The 22,798-nt window shown below is 38.4% G+C and overlaps 1 protein-coding gene across 10 annotated transcripts in view; it reads left to right on the top strand.

The window, feature by feature from the left end:
- ptprk (protein tyrosine phosphatase receptor type K) overlaps window positions 1-22,798 on the top strand; it is a 105,894-nt gene that overhangs the window by 61,789 nt on the left and 21,307 nt on the right. For all 10 annotated transcript variants that reach the window (XM_085432196.1, XM_085432195.1, XM_085432193.1 and 7 more), the window contains exons 10-21: window positions 3,140-3,252; window positions 3,877-4,057; window positions 12,692-12,874; window positions 13,672-13,791; window positions 14,069-14,178; window positions 14,289-14,490; window positions 14,601-14,706; window positions 14,847-14,919; window positions 15,121-15,243; window positions 15,571-15,645; window positions 15,828-15,864; window positions 21,576-21,711. In XM_085432196.1, the coding sequence (XP_085288322.1) occupies window positions 3,140-3,252; window positions 3,877-4,057; window positions 12,692-12,874; window positions 13,672-13,791; window positions 14,069-14,178; window positions 14,289-14,490; window positions 14,601-14,706; window positions 14,847-14,919; window positions 15,121-15,243; window positions 15,571-15,645; window positions 15,828-15,864; window positions 21,576-21,711 (1,459 nt within the window). The remainder of the gene's footprint in view (window positions 1-3,139; window positions 3,253-3,876; window positions 4,058-12,691; window positions 12,875-13,671; window positions 13,792-14,068; window positions 14,179-14,288; window positions 14,491-14,600; window positions 14,707-14,846; window positions 14,920-15,120; window positions 15,244-15,570; window positions 15,646-15,827; window positions 15,865-21,575; window positions 21,712-22,798) is intronic.

Genomic DNA, 22,798 nt, shown 5'->3' with positions numbered 1-22,798 from the left:
GGGTGTGTATATGTATGTGCGTGTCACTTTTGGTTTGGTCAGAGGCGAGCTCTAATAAAGCCTTGCCCTCTGGTTCCTTTGGTGACAGAGTGCATCATCACCACACACATACATCACCATGCCAGCTTGCATTACACACAACCCATGGCCTAAAAATCTCCTGCAATATTACTGTCACACACACAAACACAAACATGTATCAGACTTATGTGCACACACAAGTTGCTTGAATTCCTGCAGTTGGTTTAAGCTATAGTGGTCCACCTCTAAAATGTCCCTTTTTCTCTTGTCGCCAGTCGCACACTCTTAAGTTAGACTGACAGGTGGAGCTTCAGGCATTATATAAAACTATAGAAAACCAAAACTACTACCACTGGACTGTTGTTAATGCAGCTGAAATACACACACACTTGCACGCTCATGCACACTTCTGTAGTTCTGTAGGTCACATGACCTCCAGTGAGCTCCCTAGTGATGTCAGCAAAGGTTTGTGAAAGCTAAACTTTATTGACAAGGTTGCTGACGATGGAAAACAAAGGACATTCCTGGTGGGCTCCGGTCACCAATGAAAACTCTCTCTTTTTCCACTCCTTTCTTATATTAGTCTGACTGTCTCTGTCACCACATTACAAACCACAAAAGCACAGAACCTACCAAAACATCTTTCATAATAGCTTCTGATTGCTTGCTCTTTTCCATATCGGAAGAAAATGAATGACAATATAAAGAAATTAATCACAGAGGCAGTGTAGGTCAGAATCAGCATATACATTTGAAGCTTTCCCAGTGTTCATTTGTTTCCTTATTTTCATTTACATTCGACCCAAAAACCTGAGAACGATGAGAGGGTTCACACATGTGATTAATAATAAAAAAGATAGTGACAGCAATTCCACCGCAAAATATTGGAATAACACCATTGATGATTTGTTATATTTTTTAGGTCAGTTGCACGAATGACAAGTGATGGAACAAAACAAGGAGAAAATGTAAAGTTTGAGCTTGTTCCAGCTTTTGTTTTTTTTCCTCTGGAGTCTCATAATGACCCAGTTACATTTCTTACTGTTTCATTTTTATGTGTATTATTTATTTGTTAGATATTCAGTAGATTTTAAGCAACATTCAAACACGCATTCAAGCTAACACACAAGCTAAAAAAATAAATAAACCTACTGTTTTGTGCCCTTTAAAAATGCATCATTGTGAATCTGCTTCATTTCTTCATCTGCTTATTTATCATCGGGTTGTTTACTTTGCTTATTTGATGGCATTGCGGGATGACATGCCGTTGACGTTGGTGGTTTTCTGAAGTAACTTCAACATTCATTATCTGGATTCAGCTTCATTGGCCTGCCTGTGCCTGTGTCTGCGTTTGCACGTGTGCGCGTGCTGTCAAACTTCAGTGTTTCATCTGTTGCTAAAGCGCTGCTTCCCCGTGCGCACCTCTCTGACAGCCACATTCAGTACACACAAAAATGACAACGCAGGCACACAAAGAAAAAAAAACAAACAGGTGACAGTAATGTGAAATATAACTGTTAATGGAGCAACATACACCGTAACACACAGGCACACACATTTAATTTAGATAATACAGTACTTGCTTTGATATGGTGTGATTGAAGCTGGTGGTGTGTCTGAGAAAGATAAAAATCTTTATGATTTACTGCATGCGAGACAGATCACAGTGCATGTGTGTGAGGAGAGTGATTAATTCATGCGTTGATCTGTGTGTGTGTGTGTGTGTGTGTGTGTGTGTGTGTGTGTGTGTGTGTGTGTGTGTGTGTGTGTAGATGTGTCAAGTAGATCAAACTTTGATGCACTGTGTTTAAAGGTTGTATGTGTTTTCAGCCTGTCAGTCACAGATGTGTGACAGTTATCTGGGATCTGGCTGGCCCTGAAACCATCGTGCATCCATCACATTATGTAAAAACACATCATTTATTCACCAAGCACTTTGTGGCCGTGTTACAGGGACATACGTCTAGTAAAACTACATACTGTGCATAATATTTAAAACTTAATTGCCGTTATTTAGTCAATTGTACTTTTTTTCTTATTTTACAGTATGAAATGATACTGTAAGGTAATTAATCGTTACACCTAACAAATGGGTAGTTGATGAGCTGAATGTTTGGGCAAATAAGCAAACTTAATAATGGTAACCAGATCCCCTTTGAGATGTCTCTAAATTTTTCGGATGCTTATATAATGCATAGATTTCAGTCTGAATAAGGACTTGAATTCCAAAAGCCATCTGACAAGTAGAACAGAGTTTGGCCTCTAGGCTCTAATCGTCTTAGTCCTGCAGAAAACATTTGCACAGAGATATTGGGGAGTGATGGGTAAATATCAGTCCCCTAAGTCAGGGCCTGTTGGTGGCTGATGCTCGGGTGATGGTGATGCATAGCAAACAACCTTGTCAAAACAGAGGGAGAGATAGGAATGTTAGCAACTTATGTGCATTTTTTACTGGGAGGGTTCTTTTGGTAGATCGAATGGAAAGTGAGGGATGTCGCTTTAGTTTTCAGTATTGCATCTTGCCAGTACAAGCTTTGAGATTTAGATTATAGAACAAAAAAGCAGAGGGGGGAACTGCTCATGCTGTTGCTTTAACATAGTAGATTCACAGTCTTGTGGTAGCGAAGATGTTCTGTCATATTTGAATTAGCATTTTTTACACAAATTCTTTCTCATGGACCAAAAATCCATTTGATTTTAACAGAAGAAGTAAGAAAAGCACACATTTCACATCAGAAAAGGGCTTAGTCTGTATTTTTAATTCAGGAAGGTAAAAGGCTTGTCATGTGTAGAGTGTAAACTTTATTATTATGATTTTATTCTTAGTAAAAGGACATGGGATCTAAGCAGCCCTATGAAGCATCTTAAACCATTTAATTAGCCATGATGCTCACGTAGCTCGTGTTGTGAGTGGGTGTCGTGGCTACAAGACCTAGACCCTAGACAGTTGTCATAGCTGGCAGGTATTCTGTTTAAAATGTTTGAGTTCACAAAGATCATGTGACCACTAATGAGGTATTTTATCAGATTGACTTTATTATGTTTGCTGCCACCCTAAAGTGACCTTGTTTTTGCGAAACCAACTTACATGTTCTTGTTCTTTGTTTTCTCTCCCCAGAGCCTCCGCACCCAATTGCACCACCTCAGCTGCTCGGTGTCGGTCCCACTTATCTACTAATTCAGCTCAATGCTAACTCCATATTTGGAGATGGACCTATAATACTAAAGGAGGTGTGTTAGTCTTGAAGTACTGGATGTTTTTAACATTTTAACATTGTAAATTGGGGCATTGTAGTCATGCAAACTTAACAAATTATGTAATTACTTAACAAACCTTTAACAAAGACCATAACAATTACCATTTATAATCTTACAGGAAAACAGGTGGCTTCTAAGTCACATGAATAATTCCGATTTAGCTTATATGAAGAAAGCTGACCTCTAAGCTTTCTTCTGATTGTCTGCCTCTTGCAAATAAAACACTTAAACTATAGGTTTGTTTCTGTGCTCACACCAGTCATGTGACTGAGAGAACATTGTTGTGGATATCCACCTTCACTTACATCATAGAAAATTGTCTAAAAATGGAGACAAGCGTCTGGTTCACAGGGATTATTTTTCTTGATTTCTTCTTTGCCATGCTTAGTATGTACATCCAGCAATTTACCAGCATATGAAAGAAAATAAGGAAAAACATGATTACAAGTTGTCATTTGCATATTTTCACAAGGTTATAAGTCATAAGCAGAAGCATGGTATCTGGTCATGGAGGAAACCTTTGTATTCCAGAGATTATCATATGATACTGACATTAATATTGATGTTCGGATTAATACTTTCTATTCTTTCTAATAGGTTGAGTACCGTATGACATCTGGCAGCTGGACAGAGACTCATGCTGTGAACTCTCCTAACTACAAGTTATGGCATCTTGACCCAGACACAGAGTATGAGATCAGGGTCTTACTGACCAGACCAGGAGAGGGAGGTACCGGGAAACCTGGTCCGCCGCTCATTACTCGGACCAAATGTGCAGGTAGGACAGCTGCAATATGTTAACATAGAAGAGTTAGGATTCAATGTATTGATTTTGTGATTAGAGACTTTGCCTTGTCAATAGAGTCCTTCCTTATGTATGTTCTCCTAAAAGAAGATCAGCCAGGTTTAGCAAGAAGTCACAGATGGCATTACTTAATTGGTCCCTCTTGATCACACAGGCTTTTTTCTGCTTGTCTTATTATTTATCGATCTGTCCATCTACTGTTCTTTTTGTCTTGGTATATATATTTTAGTTGGTAGGGTGATATTTGTACAATGAACAGGCAGGAAGAGGAGAGGTGTAGCGAGGGGTGGAATTGGAGAAGAAAGGAGGGGAGAGCCTGAGTCAGTTCTTGGTTGCTCAGTGATCTGCGCAAAAGAGTGATTATAACACTGGAGGCTCTCTGCACTTTCTATCACTTTTTATACTGTTTTTTTCTATACTTCTGTCACCTCATTCCTGCTTTCTCTCTGCTACTCTTCCTCTTTCATACCTCCCTTTGTGCCTTCTCTATAGCTTTCTTTCTGCTTCGTTCTTTTTCACTGCCTTTCCCCCTTTTCTCCCTGCTTCTCTCTCCCCATCTTTCGCTCTCTGTGGATCAATAGACGGAGGGCAGAAACACTGTCTGACATTTGTAGAAATAAACGACTGAAATATAAACACAGCTAGCCTGAGGGAGAGAGACGGAGCAGGAGCGAGAGAGAGGGTTGATATGAGAGAGAAAGAGACAGAAATAAAAGCAATGAGCTTGAATGAGAAACAGAATAAGGGAGCGATGGAGAGATGATGAAAAACAATAAGGCTGGAAAAGAAAGAGAAGAGAGAATGAGAGTGGGGCGAGAGAGTGCAAGAGGCGAGAGAATGATGAAACTGGAGAATAAAAATGAAAGAGAGATGAAAACTCATAACCACAGGGTCTGACTGATGTGTGCCAACCTGTGTGTGTGTGTGTGTGTGTGTGTGTGTGTGTGTGTGTTTAACAATGAATGGATCTGCACGTATGTGGTGTCTGTTTATTGACAGAGAGGAAGTCATAGACTTGTTCAGGCGACTCGTGTATTGAACAGTTTCCTGTTTGACAGGAAGAGGAAATTAATCTTCTTCTCCTCATTCATGCTGGAACACATTGCTGGTAAAGACGTAAACTCATTGTAATCTACGTAATATGATGATAACAGGCCAAATCTAGAAAATGCGATTATGAATTTAGAGACTAAAGAAAAAAATGAATCCTGTACATCTGATTTATTTTCTGTTTTCCTGACTGTAAAAAACTGTAGTGTATTATGATGTTTGATATTAAGGCATTAATATTTTATGATTTTTAGAAGGACTTCCTGGCATGTAGTTATTCATCAAATGCATTTCAGACAGTAGCAGTGCAGCAAATGTCCTTATGAACAAACATTCCTCAGATCAATTAGATTAGTTGGATGAAACGAGAGATCTAATACTGAAGACCTTTTCATTGAACAGGGAATTAAAAGATGAGCCACTTTTGTTTGCTGATAGGTAGATTACCTTTGGACAGATGCATGCAGGCTGTTCTCACATGTTTTCAGCCTTTAAGCTTAGCTAGCATGCTTCTGACTGGTATTTAATCTTTGCTGTGGATGTTACATTTTCTGTACACCAAATAATCCCAACAGAAAGCATTGTAAACAACTACGTTTTTAACAGATTTGTAAAGAAATCCACAGAATCAGCTAAATGAAGTTGAGTGAGAGAATGATCCAAAGCCTAGCTGCCACAAACTGAAAGGCTCTGTGTCTTCCCAGTTCTCAGTTTCGTATGTGGAACAACTAGCTACCAAAGACTGTGAGCAGAAGTGTGTTTAATAAGACTCTGAGATAAAAAAATAAAAAAAAATCTGCAGCTTGTCCATTTATGTTCCATATACAAGAATTTTAAAATGAATTCTAAAATCTACTGGGAACCAATGTGGAAAGTATAAAATAAGCAATTTGATCTCACCTAGTAGAACGAGTTAGTAGTCTGGCAATGGCTTTTTGTATAGCTTGGAGGTGTGTAAGAGATTATTTATCCAGTATATAGAGCATTACAGCAATCTAGGTGCGCTGAGACAAATGCATGAACAATTTTCTCCAGTTCAGCTGAGAAACTAAAGCTGGCAATTTAGAAATGCTCCTTTAATGAGAGAAACAGGGATATGAAAAATACTTTTTATGAGAGCCATAGAGTGGAATCTGATATTAAGAAAGACATTAGGCGAGTACTTTCAGTGTCAAGGCCAGCGAAGAGGTCAAATTCCTGTGTTACAATTATAAAGAAAAGTAATGTGGTTCTGCACAAAAACAAAATATTACTTTTGTCACTGTATAAATTGAGGTTTCACAAAAGTCATCTCGCTAATATACAGTCAAATAAATTCATTCCATAGTCTTTTATGACTAGTTTATGCTTTCTGTTACAAGTTGCAGGTCTTATTTAATGCAAAATAGTGTAATTTTGTAAATTAAAGTCTACTTTTGAGTAAAAAAGACAATATGATTTAGAGTGTGGCAAGTCAAACAGTACCAGCACACACTGTCCTTACGTAGATCACTCAAAAAAACAAAATAAAATGGTGACATTCAAAATATCTGTTATAATTTTCTGACTCGCTTTCTGATCCAACCTGTCCTGGCAGATGGCTGCCCCAACTGATCCTGGTTCTGCCAGGTTTTCTTTCCCACTGCAGTCTAGCTTCAATCACACCATATCATCTGATTTTTTGGGTTCTCTCTATTATTGTAGGGGGTCTACCTTACCGTATGAAGTGCCACGAGGTGACTGCTGTTGTGCTTTGGCACTATATAAATAAAATCGAATTGAATTGAAAATTAATGGTCGTCCACAAATCAGTATGTGAGGTCACAGTCGCACCTTTTATATACAGTGTATGATTTGGCACCGTTACTTATATTTTGAATAATATGCTGATGTTTTTAGTTAAATCTCCCCACCTTCTCCCTTTGTGTTTCCAGCGTAACTGAGATTATCCACACACACATGCAAATGTGCACACACCCTTGGAGTTGGATTGTGTGTGTTTGTGTTTGTTGTTAGAGTGAGGCACACACACAGGCACGGGGTAGGAATGTTATTTAAATGGTAATGACTCCTTTGCTTTTTCTGTTTGGTTAGGTTTGTCTGATCCCACCACCTGTAGTTTACTGAATATTTAGTTTAATACAATATGATGAAGACATGCACACACACACACACACACAAGCATCAGGCATCAGCCCAAGCGTGCCACCACACGAAACACTGTTTAATTAAAAAACCAATATAGTTAATAAAAAACTGAGCAGACATCACACACACTGCTGAGCAATTGATATGATAACAGGAAGGATTTCATCTCCTCCTTTCCTCTCTTCTTTTGTCCTCACGTCTCTTTTCATCTCTTCCGTTTACATTTTTTTCTCCTCTGTCCCCGCTTCTTTCTCATGCTCTCTCTGTCTCTCTTCTCCAACTCTTCTCGATTTTTCTTCTGTGGTGATGTATTGCTCTTGTCTGAAGGGTGAAATATAATCAACTTGAACTGAAGGGTTAGTGAGTGTGCGTCGTGCGTGTGTGTGTGTGTGTGTGTGACAGAAGAAGGTGATGAAGTAGCTTTTAATCCAAATCCTGAATTTTCTGCTGAAAACCTCTTGGTCATGGGAGGTTAGATACACACACACACACACACACACACACACACACACACACACACACACACACACACACAGACAAATCGTAGTTGCTGAGGCTTGAGCACACACGCAGTTCAAGAGAGTCACAGTATTTCTCATATGTTGCACAAGCTCAGCATCGCTTGGATTTATGGAAGAATAGAATCACAAAACACATTTCCAGACACACAAACACAGATGCTGCAGGGAATCACACACACTATGTCATATGTACTTCTTTTTATATGTGAATATGCATACACACAGACACACACACCAGCAGTACAACACTTTTAAGTGTCAGTCTCTTGAAAGAGCAGCCAACAGATTTAGCAACAGAGCGTGTTTTGCTGTGCATGTCAGTTTTACAGTAATATTCTGTCTGTGTGGGTCCACATTCGTCTGGCAAATGGGTTTTTTTTTTAATCTAACGGAGGGTCTCTTATTTGCAGGGGTCAGTTTTTCATGGATAGATTTCAGCAAAGTGCTTTGCAACCGCCATGAGATTCTGTAGTTCCTAAACCAAAAATGTCACATGCTCAGAAGACATTTTTTAAATTTAATTTAATGAAATTCATAAAAAAAATGCAACATGTTCTGTGCGCTGTGGCAAAACAGTGAAAATATGAGCTAAAACACTGCATGAAAGGCGATTTTATTCCATTTTTGACATTTTGTTGCAATAATGTGACACTTTAAAATACACTGCTTTTTAAAGTGTACTGTCATCATCTCTATTTTGTATGAGTTAATATGATTGGACTCTTGATAAGCAGGTCTGGTGAATTAAATTAAACTTTTAGCGTGTGCTCATGCTCGTGCAGTGCATCTGCAATTAACCAGAATCACTGCTCCTTTATGATCACCTAAACTGTGCAAGTTTAAGGGCACTCCTCCTGGAGTGTTGGCCAGATTGTAGTGCAGCCAAACAAGGTGAATGTCAAGGTCACATTTGTGACCCATATGGATTGTGAGACGGAGGAGATACTACATCACTGAGGTTCTGGTTGCTGTTTCTGTGAAACCATTTCTGTGAAAAATATAAAACCAACTAATTACCTATTAATGAATCCTGCAAGTTGGATGGCCTCATTTCCACGAGCATGTGCTTTGTAGTTTGATCTGAGTCAATTCCACACCACACTAATGTTCGAACTGTTTAAAAGCCAAAAGGTGAAAGTACTAAGAGGTGTTATTGGTATTAGTAATGTTGAGTTTTATGGGTAATAAGAAGAATAAAGAACAGAGCCAACTTTACCCTTTAAAAGACATTTGTGGACTCCTCCCTCTTTGCTTCGCGTTTATGTTTGAATTGCTTTTGAATTTAACTCATGCATGTCTTTTTAATCATCAGACACGAGCTGGATTTCCATTTATTTTTCTCAGCCTCATAATTTGAAACAACTCGCACGGCACTGTATGGATAGTGTTTTTTGGACTTAATTGCTGCTTTCATAATTAGCCTCTCAAAATCCATGTAGCTTCCAAGTGCAAATTGAAAACATGTTGGAGGGCAAATTTGAACCTTTTAAGTACTTAAATGTGGCCTAGAAAGAGAAGCACACATGCAGAGAGAAATTAGAGTTAGAGACAGAATAAATGGATGGAGTTTCATTTGTCTTACTTATGACAGTGGAAGGATTACCAGGAACTAATTGGACAGATTAACTTGGCTTTAGCTGCATCTCCTGTCAACCTTTTCTTTTCCAGCCCCTCCTCTCCTCTTTTCTTCTGCTTTTTCTTCAGCTTCATCTCCTCTCACAATGGTTTTATGGCTGTGTTTGTTGGCTCTTCATAATACCTCATGTTGAGGGACATGGTTTGGTTGCCTTTAGCATAGTTCTGTTTCATTTAGTTTCATTTCCTTTGCTTTTGTTTTCCATTTTTTAATTCCAACCTCTGGATTCTGCTGATATGAAGCTTTCTGTCGTTGGTGTTATTGTTAGTGTTTATTGGTATTGTTGTTGTTTTCAAAGCTGCATCTGTAGAGAACAAAGCCTTTTAGTTCCAACATGAATCCAGCCGTTTGTCTGTCTACCAAAAGGAGGGGGAAAGGGACAAGGCAGCCTCTGTGGTTTGCCATTGGACCTGGTCCCGCTTGACTCTGGCTGTATTCCAGACGAGTTATCGTCGTTCCCCGTTCCACCTCTGTTTCTCTCTTTCTGTCTCTTGTCTCCGTTTCCCTTTTCTCTCTCTGCTACCTTTATCTGTTCCTCGCTTTCTTCAAACCCAGTTTCATTTTTGTCCATATATTGCTCTGTTCTGCCACTATTCTTTCTTTCTTTTTTCATTCTTTCTCTCTTTCTTTCCCTACCTGCTTCCACTATAAATAGAGATAAGCAGCAATACAATATAAGTCAATAGGGTAATGGGTTTTCAAAAAAGTCATGGTGCGTGTGGGTGTTAAAGACACATAAATTTGTTTACACATTCACATTGTGGGGAACCACCTCCCATTTGGGGACACAAAGTCCCAGTATAATAAATCTTGAAATTATAGGGCCTAATGTTAGGGTTGGGTAACTGGTTATGATGGTAGGTTAGGGCAAGTCTCCAGGAAATGAATGTAATGCCCCCTGAAGTGATGGAAATATGACACTGTGTGCATGTGTGTTTGTGTGACAGGCAGCCAGTCATATATTTTGTTTTAATTCCACGTGGAAGACTGTCTTACTGTGAAGCAGTGTTAGCATCAAGAGACCCTGAAATCAATGTAATTTATTACACTGCCCTAACTGTGAGCATGTGTGTGCGTGTGTCTATGCACCTGTGTGTCATAATAGCTTGTTTTATAGTGAGGATCACAACTATTGATTTGAACAGGGAGAGAGACACAGAGAAGAGAATGAGACAAGTGAGGAAGACAGCGAAACAAAGCGAGAGACAGGCAGAGAAACCAGTGGTCTCTGTCTTGCTCTATTTAAATGTCAACCATCCAATAACAGGTTGAAGCAAAAATGAAATGCTCCGACCCCTCAGCTATTAACACACACGCTGTTCAGCAATAATATTTTCTCAGCAGACAATTACCTGCACAGCCTTTCTTCCCCTGTGTCTTCTTCTATTCCTCATTTTCTGTCCATCTGTTTGTCACATTATTAGTGACATATTTATGTTTAGAGGATTACGCAAACATTAGCATGACTGCATTTTGTGTTGTTGAGTGTATGTAAGAGTTGTGTGTTTGTCCTTGACAATGAATTGTTATTATGAGAAGTTTTACTGAGATGAACACACACGCACACACAAACACACCTATAAATGCTCTGCCCAGATTTAATCTTGATTCAGTCACAATCTAAAGTGTGAGTGGGTGTGTGTGTGTGTGTGTAGGTGCCTGTGAGCTTCCGTGCATGTGTGTGTGTGTGAGTGACAGGCAGATAATGGGTTGTCAGAAGAAGCGACAAGTTTGTGTCCTTGTGTAGTCTCCTCTGAAAGAGGAAGACCCAGGGAAAAACACAGAGCAAGACAAGGAGGGGTTGGGGAGAGACGTGCGTCTCTATTTAAGGTGAGCCGTTTTTATTAAAAAATCTTGGGAGGACATAAGGAATCAGGTGGGTTACAGCTAGACTGGATAAAAGAGGAATAAAACATCAACAGGTGATAGACTTATCAACGTGAATTCAATTTTTGACGAAGAACACAGCTTTTCATTAAGTTTGTCTTTGTTTCCCAGTAATGTATTTCACTCTGGCGATGTCAAAGACCAATGCATCCAATCAATATCAGAGTTAATCAAGGCATTTCTTAAGTATTGGAAGTACTGAGCCTGATTAGAAAGATAATTTTGATTATAACATCGAGAACTTTTTAAACTGATTAAAATATCCAGAACAGAAAGTCCCTGAATTTACCAAATTAATCAAAAATAGCAAGCATTTGGATAAGATACTTGAAGAGTGTTGCAACATGGAAGTGTACTGTATTTCACCGCCTTTCTCAAGTGGTTGACCCATTAGGATTAAAAGTCTATTTATATAATAAATTATTAGTAATAAATAAATTATTAGTGACATATTATTAGTGATTTAGATCTATGGCAATGTGCCTGAGGATACACCAAGCTGCTAGCTATATTGTGCTTCAGTTCAAAAATATTTATCATGCTTTACTCTGGAAGATGGTAGAGTGGCAGAGGCATTTCAATAGACTGTTACATCCTCTGGAATCTGCCTTGACTGATGGATATCTTCTCTAGTTAGAAGGAGAAATAACTCTTTGACAGCAATTGGTGGCGCTTAAAGATATTACCTTACTTCTGTTTTCCAAAGGAAAGCAGTATCTTGTGGATTGATAGCCACATAGCTTGAATGCTATTTCCTGTATCTGAGGTAGGCTTTTAAGGTGAATGCAGCAGAAAGCAGGTAGAAATATATGTATTTAAATGTACTCCCTGGCATATATATAGTGGACTCACAGGCAGGACTCTTGCATGCAGAATGTAGAGGAGGAATAGCACAGCCTTGTGATTATAGTCTCTTCTGTGGCTGTGTGTGTGTGTGTGTGTGTGTGTGTGTGTGTGTGTGTGTGTGTGTGTGTGTGTGTGTGTGTGTGTGTGGGCACTGTGGGATTATTGATCCAGCTAAATGAGCCAGTTAAGGTAATTAAAGCCCTGGGCACCGAGGAGGGAAAGTTGATTATATTGACAATAACAGTCTGAATACACATAAAAGACAGAAAAAAACGACGTGTCCTTATGGAAGCTATTGCTTTTGAGAAATAGTTGATTGACAAGGGTGGTGAAGAAATAGGTTTTTGTAAAGTCCAGTGAGGAAAAATGTTGACACAGAGCTCTTGGTCATTTTGGCAACATAGTTACTTCATGGAAATGCAGTAGTTCAAAAGCTTCCTCAAATGTTGGATGCAATTAGAGTGTTGCAGTATCGGAAAAAATATAGATCTATATCAACATGTATAGATCACAGATCTTCTTTCTTCTCTTATTTTGTAGAACCTATGCGAACTCCTAAAAGGCTGAAGATTGCTGAGACCAGGTCGCGTTTGATCGCAGTGGACTGGGAATCGCTGGGTTACAACATCACCCGCTGTCACACCTTTAACGTTACCATCTGTTACCATTACATGACTGCCAACGATCGTAGCAAAGCTGACTGTTTGGACATGGACCCTAAAGGTACTACTTACTTTTCTTCCTACCTTAAAGGTGCTACCGTACTGTGCTACTGACATTGATGCAGGATTTGAAGTCGTGGTGTTTTCTAGTGTTACATTGCTTTTTATTCATTGTGACATGGGTAAAGAAGTACAAAAAGACTTGATAAAGTAACAACCCTAAAAGTGCTGAAATTTAGTATAATAAAAAGGTGTCTGCTTTCAGCGAGATTTCAAATTTGAGTGGATCATTTATTCACAGTGAGCTTGACACTAGTATTGACAACCACTTCATTTTGAAGCCAGACATAATATCAGAAGCACTGATGTTGAAGAATATTGGAATGGACATAGGTTGTATACAGTAGTTGGAATCATTCCCTGAAAAATGAATAATTAATTATTGGTTGAAGTCATGTCTCTCATACACTCAGTTTGACCTGCTCAGCTATTGATCCGTTAGTCAATAAATGTAGTAGCTGACTGACAGAAATGTGATAGCCAATATTTACATAATCAATTACATATTTAGGTTCAAGACAGATGACAACAGCTCTCTTGTTCCTTCGTTTGAAATATAAGGCTTTACAGTGAAAGCAAACAAGTGGTAAACTGCCTTTAGCTCTCACACTATTACCGGTACTCACACCTAACAATACATTTAAAAACACTAAGTTCTGATTTTACATTACATAGACCATTATAAAATCAGCAGCAGATTACTGAGTGAGAAAAATTGGTTTTGATCCTAAATACATTGCAAATGTTATGACATTTTACTCTGCAGTGTGTTTATGTTGACCCCATTTTTGTTCTTAGCACCACGCCACCTGGTGGGGAACCTGCCGCCCTACACCAACGTCAGCCTGAAAATGATTCTCACTAATCCGGAGGGACGGAAAGAGAGTGATGAGACCATCATACAAACCGATGAAGATGGTACGATACACATATCACACCTTTTTTTTATTCTTTTCCCCATTTCAAATGTTTTTATCCATTTTATGTATTTTTTTATGAAGCAAACTTTTCAATAAGGGATGGAGTTTTGTACAAAGGGTGTTTTTAGTATCTGTAACTCGTTTCTGCATGTGTTGGGAATGTCACTGCTGCCTGTTCTCAATCTGTGTATTTCTGTTTAGCAGTTGGTTTCTCATTTGCAGAACATTATACTGTTGATTTTATTAGAACTGCATGAATTTATGTGTGTTAACAGTTCCTGGTCCAGTTCCCAGTCAGTCACTTAAAGCTACTCCATCTGAAGAAACAATAAGTCTTTCCTGGAAGGAACCAACGGAACCCAATGGAGTCATTATACAGTATGAGGTACTATCATTAGCAGCTGTTGTAGAGGCCAAACTTAACACAGCAATCCTTTGGAAAAATATAAACAAATAAAAAAAAAAAATGGTTTCGCTTTCTCTACTCCAACTCAGATCAGCTACAGTGGCGTGCATTCGTTTGACCCTTCGGTGCCTCTGCAACGACCAGGGCTCACAGTGTCACTGCCTTCAAACGCCTCCCATCACATGTTTTCTCAGCTCCACCCAGGTGTCACATACCAGCTGTCTATACGAGCATCGACCTCTAAAGGGTTTGGTCCTGCAACCACGCTCAATGTGACAACTAATATTTCAGGTGGAAAAAATACATTTTAATATGTGCTGTTGACTCAAAATTTTTTAATATCACATTTAGACAGCAAGAGGTTAGAGCTACACTTATGCAGCCTCATATTCTCTTTTCAGCTCCGACAATAGACGAGTACGATGGTCAAGAGGCCTTCCTGAATGAAACTGCAACAACTATCACTGTCCTGCTCAAACCTGCCCAGGCTAAGGGAGCACCCATAAGGTACAGCACTTCTGTTATCTGTTAAACTGGATAGATCACATGACAAAAGCAGTCAAAGGCTTTTCACTAATCATGTGTGTGTTAGTAAAATAACAACAACCAAAATTACATCTGTACTCATATTGTCTCTATGTCTACAGTGCGTACCAGATTGTGGTGGAAGAAGTGAATCCTCAGCGGACACGCCGTCAGGCTTCGTCTGACTGTTATCAGGTGGTTATTAATCCTTTTTACGTATGTTTGAAAACCCATGCCCCTTTTACAGCTTTTCTTATAAGCGTAAATGGTTGAAGTTGAATAAAAAATAACAATAAATTTCCATTAATGGGCTTTGTTGACTCTGCTATTAAAATACCTCTTTTTATTTACATTTAATTGAAGTTACATTTATAGACGTATCTTCATCTTCTCCAGGTCCCAGTTTCTTACCACAGTGCATCTAGCGGTGGATCCCCTTATTATTATGCCGCCCAGTTGTCCCCCAGCAGCCTGCCTGAACCACTTCCCTTTACTGTGGGAGACAACAAGACGTATCAGGCAAGTCTTTAATCTGAACAAAACCGTATGTATGTAATGCCTTGAAAAGATGTGTTTATCAAAAATTCTGAAATACAGAAGTAAATGGCAGCACAACACATTCACTGGAACTAGAAGGCAGTTGCTGTTATGCAGGAGGTTTTATTTTTAAAAACGATACGACTTAAAGTTCATAGAAATTGTATGCAATACTTTTTAAAGGCTACATAATTTGAATGTTTACATATCGATATCCTTCTCAGCCAAGTGTAAAAGTAAAATTGCTTGTTGTAAATCTGTAAATGTATCGTAGACATGTGTGAACTGATCCTTCTTTCTTTTCCTCAGGGTTTCTGGAATCCACCTCTGGCTCCAAGGAAGAACTACAACATTTATCTTCAAGCTGTCAGCAGTACAGAGAGGGTAGGCTGTGTATTTAATTTTTTTGAATGAGGTTCAAAAAGGCGCACTCATAGACTTACATTATGTTGCAGCTTCTGTACACTCATTATGTACAGTATTTAATATTAAACGCTAAGAGCAAGGTTCGTGTTGTAGTGTGTTAGTGGAACTAAGGTTTCTTCCTTCTGTCTTTTTTTCCACAGGAAACAAAGACACAGTGTCTGAGGCTGGCAGCTAAACGTAAGAACCCATTTGACCTTAACAGTATCTTAATTTAACTCTTAGGAACAGCTTCAATGCTAAAAATATTTTCAAAATATTTTGTCAAAAAAAGACAAAAAAAATCCTGCAACCCCTGGGCAGAAGAAAGTTGGCCTAAAAAGAGGGTGGTCTTTAAGGAATAGGAGCTTCAGCTCTACTTAGCTGATGTCATCGCATCAGAATAGTTCATACTGCAGTGTAAGAACAGACGAACTAAGGGGATATGCCAGGTCCCAGCATTAGAGAAATGTGGAATATTTGGATTTCGAACAATGTAATGTTGGTGTAGTAGAGTCCAAGAGTAAAGTGTTGGAGTGTAATAGGTCCCCTTCAAGGGTTTGGCATAAATCTAAGGGGAATGCAGCTCTTGCAGCTCTGCTATTTTGTTCTATCCTCCTCCCACCAGACAAGCACGGACCCATTCACATACTTCTTACACTTCTGTTTTAAAGTGAGTCATTGCTGACTTTGGAATTCACATGGAATTAAAATCCCACTTTCCCAGCTGAAAATACTCACATGAGTCCAATGAAGCTCTTATTCCCATTACATAGTTTTTTTTGTTTTTTAAACTACTCTGATCTGATCTAAAGGGACCAGCTGTGAATGGCCAAAGTCTCTTGTTACAAGCCAGCCTTTATAAAGAGTGAAATCGGAGTGGAGGGGAGGTGCACGAATTTATTTCCCACAATATGCTAAAAGGTTTCTTTGGTCCAATGATACCAAAAAAATTTGCTTACTCCAGCCTTAATCAGTTTATTATTGTGTTTTGCCTCTGGTCTGCCCTTTATTCCCATGGAGGTTTGTCAAATGGAAATTGTTTCTGGTTTAAAAGCATTACAGAAAACAGTATTGCGCTTGTGCATGGCATTGAAAGAAATGTGTGTTGGTGCGCACTGAGTCTAAATGTCGGGTCTTTACCAGGTTTTTGCCATGTTAATAGATTATCAGATGGTTTTAAACGGTGTGGAGTTAATCCCCGGGCACTACACACATAAGCGCATGTGCACAAAAATGCACACACACTATTTTGAGGAAAGATTTTTAGAAATGCGGCTGATGGATCAGAGTTTATCTGTGTGGAGTAGGAATAAGGATAAACACATTATATTTTGAATGAAACTGACATCCTCACACTGTTGTGTAACCAGCAGAGTTGAGCTTCAAATGACTGCGCAGGCATTTCAGTGTTTATTCGACTTGTAATGTAGAACTACAAGGTAAAATTTAAATGAATACAAAATGTTCCCACTTTTGCTAAAACTATAACTGCCCTATAATTATTTCACACCAGTTTTTTCTTGTTTTTATGACAACACAAATGTAGTGATACAGCAATTTTAAGAGGAAATAATTATTAGTTCACTAATCTTCATTTTATTGCTTTATTAAAGATTAAAGCAGAACATAATTCCTTAAAGCATGGCAGAAACTTAGTAGTATTATTATTGTGTAGTTAAGGTGATGCTCTCAAGCAATTACAAGCTTCATTAATCTCCATAGATTATTCTAGTGTTTTTGTTATTTTGGTGTACTTTTTAATATCAGTATGAAAACTTGTGATAAGTAGAAGGTTTACATCAGATATCGCAGAAAACTAATAAGATCGGAAATAGAATCAGTTCATGAGTTACGTCCTTTTTCTTGCACAATGTGCATTATTGTAGCAAGAAAGCAAGGTGGAGTGTAATGCCTTTCTGAACTTCTCTTCTTTGACCTTCAAGTGCAGACACCTCATAAAGCTACTCAATAAAAGTGACATCATTTTGAGGACAATCAGCCTTAATGATCATAGAATGAATCATCATTGCTGGTTAAGTTAAGTTGATTAAGTATTTATATGTGGACCCATTGAGAGAGGGCATTCCAAACTAGCTCAGACTTTAAATTCTGTGGCGTGTGGTGCTTTTCCAAGTGTCAGGTTTATTAAAATTGGATTTCTTTGGAGTAAAATAAAAAATGCCTCTTCATCAAGAAAGCCCTACAAATAATACAAGTTCACTTTTGTTCTCCTTACGTCAAAGAGTACAGGGTGAGAAAGTTGTCTCATAGGTGGGACGTTTGCACACTAAAATAGGCAAAAATGTGTGAAATCACTAACTCTGCAGGGTCATATACTTCAAGAATTGCTGGTGGTTGCAGTTTCTTGAACAGGTGGTCACTCTGCCCAAAAGCTGCTAAAATAAAATGACACTGTCTTTCTAGCCTAGGGAGGTCTGAGTGAAGCCGAACGACTTTAGAGGGGATTTCAGATTTTTATAATAAGAGAGACCAACACACTAATGGATCGAGAGGTCAGACCACTGTGTCTTCTTTACTCTCTCCGTCTCTCTGCATGTGTGTTTATGTGCATTCAACCATGCATCCGGGAGGGAGGATTAAGTGATGGTGGTCATAGTAGGTCATTTGGGGTATTGTGTATTGTCATTCCTGCCGCAGGGCGTTTTGTGCGCCTGTGTGCAGGCAAGTTGTGAGTGTTAGTGTACTGACCTGAATCATTTTTACACACATTAAGAGCTTCCGCAGACATTATGAGGTTAGGCTGAGAACCCTTAAAGGATTATTGTTGTTGTTTTGGTGTGTCTTGTTTGGACATATTTTATCTGTGTGATCTTCTAATAGTCTCTTGGTTGGATAGTTATATGAAGTGAGACGTTCCATGTGGAAGTCATCTAAAATAAAGTTTGGCCTTCGTACATCAGCACTAAGATGATGAACAGATTTTGTAGCTACTCAGCAGTGCCCTTTATTTGCTGGTATAGAAGTGCAAAAAAAGAAAAATCACAAAATTAGAAAAAAAGACAATATAATGTCATTATGCCAAGCTGTGGTTAAGCTATATAAACAACATAAAACTTTACACTTAGTTTTCTGCATAATCAGTTTAAGCATTCTCTGTTTTCAAATATCTTGATTTTTACTTTTTACCATAAATAAACCTAGTAAGTATTGGCTGCATAGTAAAAGCTTGATTTATCTCATCCCTCTGCCCGGACAGAGAGCTGAGATAGAGGTATGCTGTTTCTGTTTGTTTGTTCATCTGTCAGCAAAATTACACAAAAACTACTAGTCCAAATTTCATAAAACATAACAGATGAAGGAAGAATCCATTACGTTTTGGTGCAGGTCTGGGTTGCTTTTTTTGATAATTGTGATGGAGGGAGGGCGTTGGCCTTGGCTCTTCTAGTCTTTCTGTGTGATGGAGCTCTGCTGCCCAGGCTCAAAAACTATTAAAATCACATTAGTGAGCAACAATGATCCCTCACTGCTTTGGGTATTTTATTTTATTTTGGATTGATCACACAAACACCATCCCGATGCTGTAAAAACTCACTGAAGCACCAAATAGGTATTTTTCCACCAATGAAAATAGACCTCAAAATAGACCCTATTTACTTTAGGTTGAGTGACATTAGGAATTAATTGGTTTGGTGCTAAGACTGATGTGGGGCTGTGGAAGTCAAGGCATTACTAAAAATGTTTTATTCTTGTGTGTTATTTTTATTATGTTGATAATGGAAGTGGGTTGTTGTTTGATGCATGTATTGCATTATGTTGAATTTTGTGCATATGTCACTGAGTTGGATTATTTGGATTATCATAAGACATGATAATGTTCTTACGCTGCAGTATGAACTGTTCTGATGACATCAACTAAGTAGAGCTTGGGAGCCTGAAAACAGATGCTCTCTGTCTTTCTGTTGACTTTCTGTCCATGATCAACAGCATTTAAGCCCTGCAGCCTACACTCCGCTTGAAACGTCACTGGTGAATTATTTTCCAAAACAGACGAAATCAGGGAGTTCAGTCAATTCTCTGAAGTCATCAGAAGCAGAAATGAGTTCGGCTACAAGCAATATATGGTGACATTGGTGCAGAAACATTGGACAGCTACAGTTAAATTGCATTTTAAAAGCATTTTCTAAAGAGACCGTGATGCCAAAGAGGCAGCAGAGAAGACACATAGACATTCAGTTGGTTATTTTCATTACTATAGTGTACATTTATAGGGATGTTTATTTTGAATGTTTGAATATTGCTGCTGGGAGTCAGATTTGATTGATGATTTAGTTCGGTGTAGTACATTTGCCATCATGTATAATGCGACTAAATAAATGAGAAGCCGATGTCTGTGTAAGGTGAGTGCTTTTAGCTCAGTTGACCCAGCTATAGAAGCTGGTATAGGCCATTGTCAGCTTCCACTGATTCTCTACCACTGCTTTTTTTACAGGATTGTATTTTTAAGTTCAACAAGAAATGCATCTCTTTTTATAGCCTTTTTTTTTTGGTCTTGAATCGATTTTAAAACACCTGCTCTGAAAATGTTCAAATACAGTTCAAGCTGTAGAAGCAATCTCTTTGTTTCATTATTACATAGCAACCATATTAATGAAGAAATTTCTGTTGATTTAAGTACTTAAATATGCGACCCAGATTACCCCCAAAATGAAATATTTGATTATATTTACAGTTCGAATGACAGTTGCCATGGCATTTGTGCTAGCAGCTGTTTAACTTTTCTTTACAAGGCATATTTAGATGCTTGATATTTGCCTGAACTTTAGCACAGGGATAATTGAACCTTAGTAATTAATCACCTAGATTTTGTCTGATGTGAAGGCAGCCTAAGAGAAAAACAACCATATTTCCTTAGATGGTATACGTTCCTAGCCTGAGGCGACGTGGGCTTTTTTAAATATGCCTTACAGTCAGTGCAACAGAGTAATAAGTTTAGAGATGTGACTAGGTTTGAAAAAGCTGTATATTCTTGGAAATCTTAAATGGTTGATCGTGTTATTTGGCTAGTTAATTCTTCAGAATGCTGTTTTGAAAACAAAAAGGAGCTTTTCACAAGAGTCCGAATTATAGTTATTTATATGTCCTTACTAAGATAACAAGTTGTTACTAAGATAATCTTGATTTGCTGTTAGACCAAGTTGTAGATTATTCATCTTATGCTCTGCCCAACTCCGCGCAGATCAGTGGGTTGTTGTGTTTGCGGGGTTCAATGTTGCCAACTGGGAGGTTTAAAAGAGTCCTCTGGTGGGCAAAATATGCAACATCGAAATTCATAACATAGGAGTCGTTGGCGCTTTTCTCCCCTCTTCTTTATTTTTTACCCCTCAGTCGTAAAAAGCTGATGAGGTACTATCATCACACCACCAGGTGGTTGGGTGGTCAGCATGGACACCCACGATGTAGGAGCTTCAAAGTGATACCACAGGTGTATCTGCTAAAAACCTCCAAAGAGTTTGAATATTAGTGAGCCTGACCACAACATTTTCGTTTTTAAAAACGTTTACTTCGGTGGAAACTAGACACTTTTTTAAACATATGTACCCCGGTCTCTAGGAAGAATATCAACTGGTCAGGAGCTGGTTAGCTCCTGACCAGTTTTTAACTAATAAACAGTTAAAAATAAACATACTTTTAATCTCTACTGTCCAGTAAACTCTAAAACTCTCTTTAAATACCGTTGCAATTTAAATTTTCCTTTTTTGCAACATTTCGAGGTTTTATTTATTTATTTATTTCTCCTACAATTTGAAAACTCAGTTTTCCTTGAAACTTCCAGGAATGCACAAATAATCCCAAGTGTGTTCTTACTGGACAGTGATTTTAATGCTTTTTCCCTTTAGTAGTTACTGTGTTCCCATCTTGTTGATGTCTTTTGTCATCATCTTTCTTAGGTGCCACAGAGGAACCAGAAGTCATTCCCGACCCTGCTAAGCAGACGGATCGGGTGGTGAAAATCGCTGGAATTAGTGCTGGTGTTCTCGTTTTCATACTGCTGGTGCTGGTAGCCATTCTGCTGGTTAAGAAGAGGTGAGTGACAACTGCAAACAATACTCACTAAAGCAGCTCAATGAAGATTATTAAAGAGGGTAAATATTTACAAGACCAACATTGAATGCACACACCAACTTGCATGCGTGCACACACATACACACACAAATATGCTCTTAGTTCATTCTCTTGTTGTGTGTTGGTCCAGTATTTGCTGTAGTAACACCATCTTCCATCCATCCACCATAAATGTTGATCTCCCCTCAGAACCAGTTCAATCGCTTTCTGAAGTTTAATTTCCCACCAAATGGCTAAAGGCTTGTGAAAACCCCCCAAATGTTTTATGTTTAAAATATGCTGTCTTAGTTTTTGATGATCTGGTACAAGAAATGTCAGAGCTGAATGTATTGTGTTCTTGCACATTACAGCTGTTTTCTCAAGTGAAAGTAGGAAAAGGTAGAGTGAAAGAAAATGTCAATCAAAAGATCTTAAGTAAATATAAAATGAAATTATGTATCTGCTTTATCATAACCGCTTAAATGAACTCATCAAAATCATCAAAACAGTATCATGTTTGTCAGTTTAGAAGCAGCAAAGCTTAGGTCCGTTCTGCACAAAGGTGGAGATTTTGGTGAAGCAGACTGAAGAAAAGATGCTTGCTGAAATGGTTTTGTGCATTTATAGTTGTGCTGTTATTTTAAGGGAAATGTAAACGGATTCATACAATATCTAACCTTTTACTTGTACAGCACAATAGCTCTGATAAGAATCAGAGACCAGAGATGTGTCGGTGTAGCAGTTTGGCCTGTATTGTTAATTTGGTGCAGAGCTCCACTATGTGGTGGATAGTGACAGTTACAGCCTGAGCATGCTTTACAATAGGTACATCTTTACAGTAGATGAAGACAGAAGTTAGAATAAAGCTCTGATAGATTTTGTAGAAAATACAGAGAAAATGCACAGACGTATTCATGGAATATGCATGTATAGCTGCCTTGCGTTTATGAAATATCATGGTTTTAGTCCCACTTTTCCACATTCACTACGAGTAAAACATATGTATACAACAACATCAGTATTGCTGCAGTCATAGTATAATCTCAAGACATTTTTGAAAACTAGTAAA

Source organism: Copadichromis virginalis, linkage group LG15 (genome assembly GCF_057382275.1).
Source record: "Copadichromis virginalis isolate Kocher_CV1m ecotype Utaka linkage group LG15, C_Virginalis_male_GT1.1, whole genome shotgun sequence".
Classification (NCBI taxonomy): Eukaryota; Metazoa; Chordata; class Actinopteri; order Cichliformes; family Cichlidae; genus Copadichromis; species Copadichromis virginalis.
Note: the sequence above shows the minus strand (reverse complement) of the source record. Positions and strands in the feature narration are given on the sequence as shown.